At 38.2% G+C, this 13,629-nt stretch overlaps 1 protein-coding gene across 2 annotated transcripts in view; it reads left to right on the top strand.

The window, feature by feature from the left end:
* SGMS2 (sphingomyelin synthase 2) overlaps positions 1-13,108 on the top strand; it is a 58,940-nt gene extending 45,832 nt beyond the window's left edge. For both annotated transcript variants that reach the window (XM_019534134.1, XM_019534133.1), the window contains exons 3-7: positions 774-1,431; positions 2,510-2,627; positions 5,626-5,779; positions 8,807-8,973; positions 10,201-13,108. In XM_019534134.1, the coding sequence (XP_019389679.1) occupies positions 977-1,431; positions 2,510-2,627; positions 5,626-5,779; positions 8,807-8,973; positions 10,201-10,404 (1,098 nt within the window). In that variant the 5' untranslated portion in view covers positions 774-976 and the 3' untranslated portion in view covers positions 10,405-13,108. The remainder of the gene's footprint in view (positions 1-773; positions 1,432-2,509; positions 2,628-5,625; positions 5,780-8,806; positions 8,974-10,200) is intronic.
* Positions 13,109-13,629: the final 521 nt, after the last annotated feature.

Here is a 13,629-nt window from a genome sequence, read left to right as displayed (position 1 = left end):
AGCTGAATTGATTTGGAACAGTGATTCAAATCACTGAATCGAATCACTGTCCCATAAAACAAAAAAACCCCTAGAAGGTGAAGGGGGCAGAGATGGCAAAAAAAAGTTGATTAGACTATTGATATGTTTAAGTGTTGTAAGGGTTCTTGCATGCTTCGCTGGAATGATGCTGTTCTGTATCTCTCAGGGCTTGTTCCTAAGGAACTTCTTGCTCAGAGTTTCTGGCCCATCTCTAGGGCTAAGCAGGCTGTCTGTTTAAATTTATGGAGATGACTAAATTCTGTTCTGACCAGCACCCTGTCTGACACTGACAATATTCTTTTTGGTATAGGGTTGCATTGAGATTTAAGCCACTACAGAACTCTGTCCCCAGAACTTTGGTTCTCTCTCTTTTTTTTTTTAACTAGCTGTGAACAGCAGAATTACAAGTGTGGATTTCCACAGACATAATAGATATATTTAAACTTAAATATAAGCTGTCAGCTGCTCACGAAGTGGTATAATTATCAGCCCTTTCTTTAAGGACAGGCTCAATAGTAACCACCATTTTTATCTCTAATCACTACAATCAAATTAAACCAAATTAAAATTATTTGTTTGTTAAACTAAAGCTAACAGTCACTTGGTTTCTTTTGTGTCCTTTGACAAATATATGAGGTAAACTGGATTGATCCATAGAACATAGAATCTCTAACATTACTTTAATATTTCATTTATGCGTTGTCATGTTGCCAGCTGTAATAGATCCTCAATATGGTTTTATTATTTTGCAGATGATATAGTAACAGATCTCTGGGAAGGAGTGAGATTGGCTTCAAAGATCTGCTAACGGACCAGAGAAAACACAAAATGGACAATTTCTGCAGATTTTGTTAGAAGGCAAAAGTTAACTTAAACTGGACTTCAAGGAGTAAGATATTTTTAAAAAGCATCAGAAAATTGGAAATTCCTTGGTTTGGCTAAAAGTCTCAGGAGAATGGATACCATTGAGACAGCGAAGCTTGAAGAACACATGGAAGGTCAGAACAATGAGACCTCAAATGGCTATGCTCGACCTACACTATCTGTCAGCGAAGAGAGCAAAAACGGCAATAGCAAACCAAAGGGTTTATCCAATGGCTTGCGGAAAAGCACAAAGAAGTATCCAGACTATATTCAGATTTCTATGCCTGCTGAATCTAGGAACAAATTTCCCTTGGAATGGTGGAAAACAGGCATTGCCTTTGTGTATGCTCTCTTCAATTTAATTCTAACGACTGTCATGATCACCGTAGTTCATGAGAGGGTACCTCCCAAGGAGCTCAGCCCTCCCTTGCCTGATAAGTTTTTTGATTATATTGATCGCGTGAATTGGGCTTTTTCTGTATCAGAAATAAATGGAATGATACTAGTTGGATTATGGATAATCCAGTGGCTGTTTCTTCGGTACAAGTAAGTATGTACATTTTCATCTGCTGCTGCCTGTTATCAGACTTGCTTTGGCTTATCCCACTTTTTCTGTCTCATATTTTACCTGCCCCCTTTCTGCATGAAAGTCCCAGTGATTTCTCAGTTTGAGTACAACCTATAGAATTAGGCCCAAAATATTTAAAGAAAACTTAGAGCTAGATTCTGCAGCTGTGCCTAAGAATAGGGCTGGCAAGAGAAGAATTCAAGGTTTCAAATTTTTTGTTTTAGTCTGATATACCTGTCTAAATACTCCAGTCTGTACTCTTAGGGCAACAATAAAACCTCAGTCTCCCACATCTCTGAATGCCTTTATCACAAATTATTGCCGTAGTCCAGGGTGAATTTCCCTTTTGACCAGAAATTCTGTTCTAAACATGAGACATCTTTGTCTCTGAAAGATTTAGTTTTTGCAACTCTCCCCCGCCCATTAAAACAGCACTTTGTAATGAAGATTATGGGGGGAGGAGATTTCTTAAAAAAATCAGCAAGATATGGTTACCAGCTTCTGAAGAAGAAAATGCACAGTTCATTCATTGGCACTATAATGGATGTTCAAACTAATTATATTTGAGAGAATAATCAGCTTCCTTCCTACAGTTTCTGAAATAGTTTAAAACAAAGTTAATTAGCTTTGGGACTGAAAATGAAAATATCATCATAAAATAATTATAAAGCAAAATTTAAATGGTAGATATTTATATACTAAAGCAATAAACAAGGTTTGAACATAGTTACAGTTCATTAGTTGCAGTAGTTTCTTTACCTCTCTCAATAACAAACATTTCTGGGTGCTGAAAACTTTAATCCAAAAATAATGTTTGCCCCAAGTATCAGAAGTTTGGGAACCATTGACTTAGTGACAGCAGAAGTGGAATGGTAACTTTTTATATGCACTAAAACTGTTTTCACACATGGTTTAGATCACACATAAAAATAAATTTTCATAGAGTGTGATTTAATGAGGCTTTACCAGGGCTTGATCATATTTTGGACTGTATCCCCCTCTTCTCACAAGAGACTAATTACATCCTAAAGTCATGGTTTTTCTCCCTATTTTCAGGTCAATAGTGGGACGCAGGTTCTTTTTTATAATAGGAACATTGTACCTGTACCGTTGTATTACCATGTACGTTACCACCCTACCTGTGCCTGGGATGCATTTTCAATGTGCTCCAAAGGTAAGAAACTTTAGCATTGGTTAAAGTGTTAAACCAAAGTCTTTTAAAGTTAATATTTTCATCACATGCTGTATAATACTCTTCAAGGAAAAGCACAGATGTATATTATTGTAATTATTAGGTCTGTCTCTTTTGTATTTTGAGACATTGTCTGGCAAGATCTGATGAGCAGGGAGCATCTTTCTGTAGTGGGTGGTACTAGTAAGCATTACAGAGGGGGCTATAGCAGAAGCACTCACATCACAACCTCTGTCAAGTAATACCAATGAATTCTGCTAAAACTCCAAAGCACAAGCAGTGGCCAGCAGGATAAAATGATCGAGACCATAGGCACTAACTTTGTTTTTTGCTGGTGGGTGCTTGCAGATGTAGAAAAAGAGTAAAGCGGTGTTGAGCCCTGCGCATGCTCAGAAGGGGCAGCACGTTACTTCAGCCTGGCTCTTCAGAGTCTGTAAAGACTGGGTGCTTTCGTGGGGCTTTTTATTTAATAGCTGATTGAATCAGCCTTAGTTAAGTGCCAAAAAGCCCTGCTGAAGCACCTTATCTTTACAGATGCTGCAGAGCCAGGTTAAAGAAACACATTTCTGCTTCCAGTCCAGCATAGTTTTTGGTTTTTGTTTGTTTTTAACATCTGCAAGTGACTCCATGGGTGTTGAGCACCTGATCGTTTGGTTTTTTTTGTTTGTTTTGGGTTTTTTTGGTGGGTGCTTGAGCCCCAGAGCTCCCACAGAGTCAGTGCCTGTGATCGAGACAAATTGAAGATGCGAGACACCCACTATATGATCATCCAGCAGCATACAAAAATCTGAAGTCATGCAGGAGCTTCCTCACAAACCCCCAACCTCTCAATGACACATCCAAAGAGATAGGACAGATGTGGAACAAGACACTGAAGAAAATTCCTGACAGCAGAAAACTAGACATTCCAGCAGCTGAGTCCTTCCCACCAGGGGCTAACAAAGGCAAAGGTGGTGATGTCTTAATTACCTACATACTGGAGTTGGACTCTCCCAAGGAACTAACGAACAGATGGGGCTATAACATTGGTTCAACCACTTGTGACTGCAACACAGAGCCTCAAATTCTGCAACATCTTCTGCAGTACCTGCTGCTTGAAGACATGTGTACAATGAAAGCCCTCACAGAGTACAATAAACTAGCACAAAAGTGTGTAACAAAATGGATAATTGTGGTGTTGAGACACAAGAAGAAGCAGTAGCACTACAGAGGATTTAAATTTTTTTTTTTCTGGTTTATATGAGTAAATGTGCATTAGGCTTATTCCACTCTAGAATAATCGTACATTTTAACCTCATATCTTCAGAGAAATTGTTATTATCCAGTTATACTGTAGACAGTAAAAGCTCTGTTATCTGGCATCCTCTGGGAATGGGAGATGTCGGATAACAAAATATGCCAGTTAACTGAGTGGCCCGAACAGGCATCACTGCCCCTCCTGCAGTATCGCAGACCCTCCTGCGGTCTCTGTAGACCCCGTGGGACAGGGAGGCGGGCCCCGCACAGCCTGCTGTGCCCCTGGGCCATGGGGGCTCAGCAGCGCAGGCTGCTTTCCCCCGGGCCATGATGGCTCAGAGAAACCGGAATTGCCACGGTGGGCACTTCCAGTTTCACTTTACAGGCCGCCATGTTCTATTAACTAACATGCCAGCTTGTAAGGTAATGTATCAGATAACAGAGCTTTTACTGTAATACGTTTTATTGTAATTTTATCAGCTGACACACAAACCAGCTGTTTGCTGGGCGGGCAGGCACGTGTGAGAGAATGGTAGAAGGCTGCAAGCATGATTATCATGCTTGTTGTCCGGGACCGTCTGGGGCTTCTAAACTTATTCTGAGAGTCCTGGCCAAAGCAAGTTAATTAAAAAATTGAGCAAGTAGTTGTGGAAATGTGAACGTATTTGTCAACGTCGGTATAAAAATAAATGGTAAGGTAAGGAAATGGCATGTCATTGGAGAACTGGCATAAGCTTGTGTTAAGATCAGTTTGGGTTACCAACCTAAGATTCCATAGCCATTTTAAGCAGCTCTCTACGTGGTTAAGAAATGTTTTAGGATGTTCCTGTGCTTGCAGTGGGATGCTGCAGCATGAATTTAATATTTCAAGGTACCTCTCTAAACATAGAGGAGAGTCAAGTTTTATCCTGTTCTTTTGTTTGTTTATTTCACCTGTGTGAAATAAGGGACAAATTTAGGGCTGAATTTATCCATGGAGCATGTGTTAAAGTATATGAATTTAATATATTCTAGAGCCATAGAAAAACTTTGTGGGTTTTTTATAATTTATTTTGGTTTGGATTCTCATAAGTTCATATCCCCTCTGTGTGCCAGACAGTTAATTTTAGTCAATTGTTATGACACTGAGGGTTTGCACAACATTGAGAAAATACAAACCCACCCACAGGTTTTGAAAAGCCTCCCAAACTGTCAGGAAACCTAGTTTTGACTCCGTAAGTAATCCTCTAATTAAGCACATTTTTGACATTGTTGCTCAGCTCTAGCCAAAAACAGCAGGTGACTTGTATATTAAAGAGATCAAAAATAAATGTATTTATTGCATTATCAGAAGCAACACTGAGGGATTTGTGGTATGTCACAAAAGTATGTAATGTGCAAGATCACGCCCCAGTTTTAACATCTGTTTTATAAATATACCGGACATCATTATGTTCAAGAACATACAGCACAAATAGAAAGCCTTGCTGCTGGGGTTTTTTATGAAGTAGAGCATATTTTGTGTTAGAATACATTTTGCTGATCTTCTTCCAATTTCATCCTGTTCTGTGGAGCCTGGGCTGTTGACAGAGTTCTCTAAGGAAACATGCTAGTCTTGGAGAGTTGCTTTGAAAATACACAAAGAAAATACAAAAGTTTAGTATACAAAATTCTTTCCATTTTGAAGCACAAGTTGACTTCAATAAACTTCTTGTCTAGACACATTCATTCTTCATCCTGTATTTTTTTTGTCCTGTCTTTCTAGTTGAATGGAGATTCTCAAGCTAAGGTGCAGAGGATCCTGCGACTGATTTCTGGTGGTGGTCTGTCCATTACAGGATCGCACATCTTATGTGGAGACTTTCTTTTTAGTGGTCACACTGTAGTGCTAACACTCACCTACCTGTTTATCAAGGAATGTAAGTTATGGTATTCAGTAATGAATGTGTTTTGTAGGTTATTGCGAGAAAAATTCCTAAGCACACATCGCGTTAATACATTGATGCACAATTTTTAATGTCCCCCCCAAAAGAGCAGAACTTCATCAAACAATTTAGAAAAATTCATCCTAGGGCTGTCTCTAGGATGGTTCTCCTATGAAGTACAATAATATGCACATTGCATGTATGGATATACTTTTTCCTAATGCAGGGTTTGGTGCTTTAGAGTTTGAGCACAGACTCTATTTCGGGAACTGGAAATGTGGGAGTGGGATAACAATGTGCTTTGAATCAAAAGAAAAATCACTGAGCACATAGGTATTTGTTTAATTTAATTCTGCACCTTCTAATTACTGACCCTTTTGAAGAAGAAAAGAAAAATATCACTTCCTTTTGGACATTGTGGGAACTGTGATTGTTTATACCAATACTGAGTTTAAAGCTGAGTTTCTCTAGAGCGAAAGTGCTCAGCCCATGGGCCAGATCCAACCAGTGGAGCCATGCCATTCAGCCCACAGAGGCTCTCATGGGTCCAGAAGATTGGGAGTAGGGAAATTTTGGCAGCTTCTCCCCTGCTGCCAAATTTCCAATCCCATGGGGAGCCATATGGGCTAGAGGTTACCTGGGGCCCAATCCAGGCACACAGGCCAGTGGGAGGCAGCATGGGGCCCTGTGTTTGACCACACAAGCCCCAGTGGCACCAAAAGGTTAAGCAACACTTGTCAGAATATAAGAACATAAGAAGTGCCCCACTGAGTGAAACCAATAGTTCATCTAGCCTAGTATCCAGTCTCTGACGGTGGCAGAAATGGATACTAGAGGGAAAACATTTGACTGGAATAGATCTAGCGTCATCTGTTCCCTATCCATTATCTTTCTTGGCATGCACCATTATTCATTTCCTCTGGCATTTCTAAACATCTCCAGCCAATCCATTTAACAGTTACTAATAGATCTATCATCCATGAATTTGTCCAGTCTCTTTTTGAACCTAGCTATGCTACCTGCATCTATCCCTCCTGTGGCAATAAATTCCACAAGTTTACTATGCATTGCATAAAAAAGACTTTGTCTTGTTAGTTTTAAACCAGTTTCCTACTAATTTTTGCCAGGTGCATTACCTTTGTACTTGTTGATTTGAAGTTCATCTGCCATTTTTTTTGACTGCTCACTTAGCTTGGTGAGATCTGTCTGCAGTTCCTCTCCATCAGCTTGGGACTTGACTCTACAGAATAATTTGGTATCATTTGCAAACTTAGAGACTTCATTGTGCACCTCCGTTTCCAGATCACTGATGAAAACCTTGAACAAAGTTGGGGCCCGGAATAGATCCCTGCAGAACCCCATAATCGGTCAAACAATGAAGCTTGGTTATGTGAAATCTTGCTTGCAGAACTTGTATATTGACAGAAGTTTGCCCTTCTTTCCCCTCCCCCTCTTTTTTCCTCCCCCAACAACTAGAGACTGGTATGTGGTATGGTGACTGCTAAGCCTAAATTTCGCAGTACTGAAAACTTTCCGGCAGTGATTCACATGTAATTAATACATCAGAATTGGTAGAACAGATGGCATATAGCCTAATGTTCCAGGAGTAGGTGGCAACAGGATTTACTGCTTTCTCGTAATAATATTGTATGCATGAATATGCCTAACAGTGGGCAGTTTAAAATTTTACCCTTTAATATGTGCCGCAAGCAAGATATAGTTAACTCTTTATTTCAAAATTTTGGGGGTGAGAATGGGGGAGGAATAGTGTAGTTCAGATGGCTTTAAACAGGACAAAGGGTAGAAAGAACCATAACAAGCAGATTGTAATATAACAAACCCTCAAGTTGCCTCTGAAGAATTGGCCATGTATTCCATAGGAATGCTGCTGCTGTGCAATCAGTGTCTGTACATCAGTACTGTGCCTCATTTTCTCATTGCTGCTTCCTATGTAAGTAAAAAAATGTAGTTTTCCAAGCAAGGGCATATGCAATATTATTGTTCTGATTAGAAGTTGCTTGCAATGTGTTTTTGCTCTTTTATCAGATGTGTTTCCAGTATGAAAGACCATCAGTTTTTCTAGGATTACTTTGTTTTCCTCTGTTCTTCTTCCTCCTCTCCTAGCTGTCGTCTGGGCATTTTACTGGTATCCAGGAAAAAAGTATGAAAGTTTCCTCCTGATCTCTTGCTCCTTTCACTCGGAATGTTGAAAGGTGCATGCTTCCTGCCAGTGTACCATTTCTTTGTAAAACTAGTGTCATCAGTTAGGTGACATGACTTGAGTTGTATCTAAATCCTAATCCTCTAGGTCAACAGGGGTGGATTTAGCCTTAATATTTTGGAAGACTTCAGAAGTATGGTTTTATTGTTCTTGGGTTTGTTTGTTTGTTTTGGGGGGGGGGGGAGGTTAGTCTCTTTCCTCAACCTCCCCCTTCCCTGCCTCCCAACACATAACTGAATTCTGTCTGCAGTTATATGTCACACCACACTCTGTATAGGCACATAGATTCTCCTGAACTTCCTCCTTCTGGGACCGGGAGCTACTTTGGATGTAAAGTAGAATATTTATTAGAATAGCTTATTTTTAATGAGTACAAGTGCGGCAGCATCTACTCTAACTGTAAATTGGTCTTGGCACAAAAAAAACAAGGACTCTAAATAACATTCATCTTTTGGGAAAATGACACTGACAAGCATGGAGTTAGTAGTTGGCTTCTTTCTTTATTTCTATACACTCAAAATCATTTTAAACACACAAACTTAGATTATTTATAAATGTTCATCTCTCCCTCAGCTGGAACTTCTTAGGGCATGAGACCATGGGGAGGAAAATGTTTGCTTTATGTCAAGTAAGCTAATTTAGTTCTTAAGTGTCTATTCTTACTGAAATGCAAATATTTTCACAAATATGAATAAAATACGTACACACCAGATGGGTTCAAATTTAAATAGCTGAATCTTACCTGTATTATCATATAGAAAAGTATAGCAACCTTTGCCTTTTTTTTTTTTGGTTGGCAGATTCACCTCGTCATTTCTGGTGGTATCATTTAATCTGCTGGTTGATGAGTGCTGCTGGAATAATCTGTATTCTTGTTGCACATGAACACTACACTGTGGATGTCATCATTGCTTATTATATCACCACCCGGCTCTTCTGGTGGTACCACTCGATGGCTAATGAAAAGGTAAGTGCACAGGAAATACGTAAGCTATTGTAAATGTAATAATGGCCCTTTTCTCTCAATTCCATAAAAAAGATCATATTGATCACCAAAAGATCACCAAATTTAGTTGATTAGAACCAAGACAAAAATAGACTTTTTCTTTTGAAAGTATAAGAAATTTGGACTTCAGAGAGACTTAAGCACATCTGTACAGTTACTTACTTGCTTTCCTGAAAGCAAATAGGAATATTTGATAGATTGCAAGGCTAGAAGGGACCTCACCAGGCAGGAAAGACAACTGAATTCGGGTGACCCCAGAAAGGTAACCATCCAGTCTCCCCTTGAAGATTTCCAGGGTAGGTGATTGCATCATGAGGGAGCCTATTCCACTGTCTGGACACCCTGTCTGTGAAGAAGTTTTTCCTAATGTTGAGCCTGAAACAGTCTTCCAGGAGTTTATGGCCATTACTAGTGAACAGTTGTTCGCTGACCCCTTGATGTACTCCCCTGATGTAGCAGTAAGCTGCTACCAAGTCTCTCTCTCAGCCTTCTCTTTTTCAGGCTGAAGAGTCCCAGGTCCCTTAGCCTTTCCTCATATGGCTTGCTGTGCAAATCTGTGATCATATGGGTGGTGGCCCTTCTCTGGACTCTCAAAGCTTAGTGTTTAAAAAAAATACTTTATTGATGTTTTAGGTAGCCCATGCCATGTTTAAACAGAAACTAGTAATATTGTTTGTGAACTTCTAAATTACTTAGCTTTTTTTAAAAAACTTCACTGAAGTGTAAGTAGACTTACACAAGTGTCAAAATTTTTCTCTCTAGCTCTAAATATAGTATTTCGCAGTTTGAGATGCAATATAAGATATGATAGGACCCCTTAGATTATTGAATACAGTACTGTGTTATGACTGTCATCCATGGAATGAACAGATTAAAATCCCTCTAAAAACTTGCTAGGTGGGGTGATTTTAACTTTCATTTCTTGTTGGAGTTCTGATCCAAAACCAAAAGATTATCCCCTCTGTTGAATACTACATGATACATTATAAAGGGGAAAAGGTACATTGTATTGTGTTTCTTCCCAGGCTGAGGACACCTATTATTTTCAGAATTTTATTCTCTTATTCTACTGTATTTGACACACTCCTCCTTATAAAATTAAATTGATATGTTTGTGTATATTGCTAAGACTTGTTATTTTGTCTTCCTCTTTCTCTCTTCTTTTCCCTCATCCCCATCCCAATATAGAACTTGAAGGTATCTTCCCAAACAAATTTTCTCTCTCGAGCATGGTGGTATCCAATATTTTATTTCTTTGAGAAGAATGTACAAGGTTCAGTTCCATGCTGCTTCTCCTGGCCAATATCTTGGCCTCCCAGCTGTTTCAAATCTTCATGCAAAAAATATTCTCGGGTTCAGAAGATGGGAGAAGACAATGAAAAATCCACTTGAAGAAAGGAAAGAAATCAACTGCTCTTCTTTTTACCAAAACATTAATGCTGTAACCAAAGTTCTTTGAGGACTGTATTGTTACTCAAGCGGACCAAATTTTTGTGCAATTGATTGGAAAGACACCTTGTAGACAAAAATGTCACCCCTTGATATATTTTCTAGTCATCACATTGTACAGGCTTGTTCCACTCTTCAGTGCTAGTGTGCACCACTGTTAGGATTTTTCCCTGAGAAAGAAAAGAAGCAGGACTTTGGTTTATTAATGAGATTAAGCGGTGCCAAAGAATACATCACGCTCTTCATTATTAATTATCACTCATCCACAAAAGCACCCAAACAAAATCTCTTCAGAGTTCTGGAGTTTAAGGGCAGAAGAATACTAAAAATTTCAATGCACAATGTCTATATAGAAAAATATAAAGAATAACACGATGGTGGGAAGTGGTGTATTGCATTGTTTTTGCAAACGAAGGTTAAACCTCTGATAAAATGACTGAAGCTGGAAGTGAGCCTTGCCATTTTTACACTATACTGGGTATGAATGTATTATGACCCTGAAATACTACCAACTCCTATGTATTCTATACTACTCTCAACCATATTTTTTATACTTTTTTATTAGTAATTTTATAAAAGTTAAAAAGAAAGCTGTTGTGCTACTTGATGACATTGTGAAATGGAAATAATAGCTGCTAACATCATCAGCTCTACAACCTTGGAGATATTTTATTTTTAAAATTATAACAAATAAGAAAATCATTTCAAAGTCTAAAGCTTTAATGGTGAGATAATTTCAGTTTGTATGTATTACGTATATATAGCTATATAGCACGTATACCTATATATACATGTACTTCTGTGTATTTACACACACACACACATTAACCAATAGTATATAACTGAAAAGAAAGCTATTTATAATGTTTCAAGCAAAATTTACGCTGAGTTGGTTTTTTTGTTTGTTTGGTTTTTTTATTCATTCACTTACTTGAGGACTGTAAAGTCAGGTCTCGAATGGGGAATGTTTAAAATAAAATAAAAAAATTTAGTTAGTGTTTCACGCTGAAACTATGTAGCATTGTGCTTGACAACCTCATGTTATACATTGAGAACATTATTATTTATGCTTGGCACAAACCTCAGTCTCATAAACAAGTGTCCAGGCAAATACCTTAAAACAGTAGCATTTCTTTGACTATACCTAACATCTATTATTAAATGGTGCTGTCATATGACTGACTTGCTAATTCCTTCCTACCAGTGCTGCTTTGTCCATCCAAAGGGTATGTTGGTTAAGAAATGGGAAATCACTGCTTCCTTAGAAGCACATGCTACAGTGCAGATCAGCAGTTACTATGGTTCACATTGTTTTGTTGTATTTGATATTGTTCTTTAGGAGACCAAGTGGATAATTAGCACCACCGTGTTTAAGAGTTAATAATTTGTTCTGTATTCATCTTCTCAGTTATGCTAGTATTTTATTTCCAAACCTTCAGTAAAAGCTGACAGTGGAGGGAATATCAATGTTAATAGTTGGTTTAACCTTTAACATAATTGAAAATACAAACTCTTTGAAGAATGCCTTTGAAAAGCTTTGAATGACAAGTGTGAACACTGAAAAAAGAAATTAAATAATGACAACCTCAGTTTTAAAACTTCTAGTTAAAAAGTTGTATAAATAAAATGCAATTTAGAGTATTTGAATCTGATCTCTTTTTCAGAGGGCCAGTAACTATAAAAATATGCACCAGAGAAGTTATTTTTCCTTGCATTTCAGATTATTTGATAATGCACAAAAGTAATACTTTTTTCCTTACAGGGCATCCTGATAACATATAGTTAAGTAACACTAACCTTGTTCTCTTTTTAACGGTTTTGTCATATTTCACTAGAAATATTATGCACCATATTTGGGACCTTTATGTTATGCAGATAGACACATTAATCTCAGAGTTTTGTTTCTGACAGAACTCTTGCCTCAAGCAAGAGTAACAGTAAGTAAGATAACTCTTACACTGTGAAAGCAGTATTTCTTCAGTTTTGAGCTGCATAGTCTTAGTGAACAGTATAAGTAAGGTTGGTCCTTTACAGAATGCAAAGTTCTGTGGTTTTTCTATTTTCTTAAATCATTATGTCTTTGAAGTAGCAGACTTCTGTGCTGTAGCTAAATCAGCCAAGTCACGTTTAATTATTTTTGTTTGTACCACTCTCATTGCCTTTGGAGGGAAATGTAATGAATTTCTTTAGTAGTAAATCTGCTTCAAGATGAGCACTGTAAAAGATGTTATTGGAGCATTCTAAGCAGCATCTAAAACTATGGTTTTCATTTGGTAACCTGTTAAATTACTGAATAATAAATTGCCTACATAGAATACAAAAGAGTTCCAATGAGAGATTCCAGCGAAATGCTTAGAAAGCTAATGACTCGCCTGCAACTTCTCTGTTCAAAAAACAGTATACTTCTGAATTTATGAAATAACCTGCCTTTTTCTGAAAACAAAATTAGGTAAATGATAGTATTTTCTAAGTTTTCTTATACTTTTGACAATAGGATCTTTCCTTTTGACCGTGTAACTCAATAGAAGATAATAATCAGTTGTTGAATAAAGTTTGCTTGAAATCCCTTTTTGTTTAAGCAAAGGAGACTTAAAAAATGAGTCTGTAGCTCAATAAATTGAATAAATTCTAATTTTGGCACAGTTCTCTTAATGCTTAAATTTTCTCCATTCTTAACTTGATAAAAGCGGAGGGCTTTTAGCTCTTAAATAATGGTGACCTTTTCCTGTTATCTCTCCATAACTTTAAGGTATGGGAAATGAATGAAAAAGGGAGTGGGGATTTACCTCCTGTCACCTGTTTTGTAGTGACTTTTTTCATGTGCTTGTCCTTACCCTATGGTAAATGGAAGCTAAAACACAGTAGTTTTACTACTCAGTGAAATGGGGGGTAAGTTTATTATAGTTAAGCACAGTGGTGCTTGGCTCAATCCTGTGGGCTTGATGAGTGATGCAGGGCTGGATCCATGTGTTCGGTCCGTGAGTGTGATCTGGTACATTGGCCTGGCCCTGCATGCTGGACCCAGCTGTGGAGTGACTCTGCACCAGAGCCTGGCCCTGCGGTCTGGATCTGGCCACCACACAACCCGAGATGCCAGCATAGTCTGGTGCATTAAGGCCCTGTCATTTAGACTGGATGGCTCCCTCCTCATCTGCAAATTTGGCAGCA

The sequence above is a fragment of the Crocodylus porosus genome, unplaced genomic scaffold (assembly GCF_001723895.1).
Source record: "Crocodylus porosus isolate Cpor-Errol unplaced genomic scaffold, CroPor_comp1, whole genome shotgun sequence".
Lineage (NCBI taxonomy): Eukaryota > Metazoa > Chordata > Crocodylia > Crocodylidae > Crocodylus > Crocodylus porosus.
This window is presented reverse-complemented; position numbering and strand designations above follow the sequence as displayed.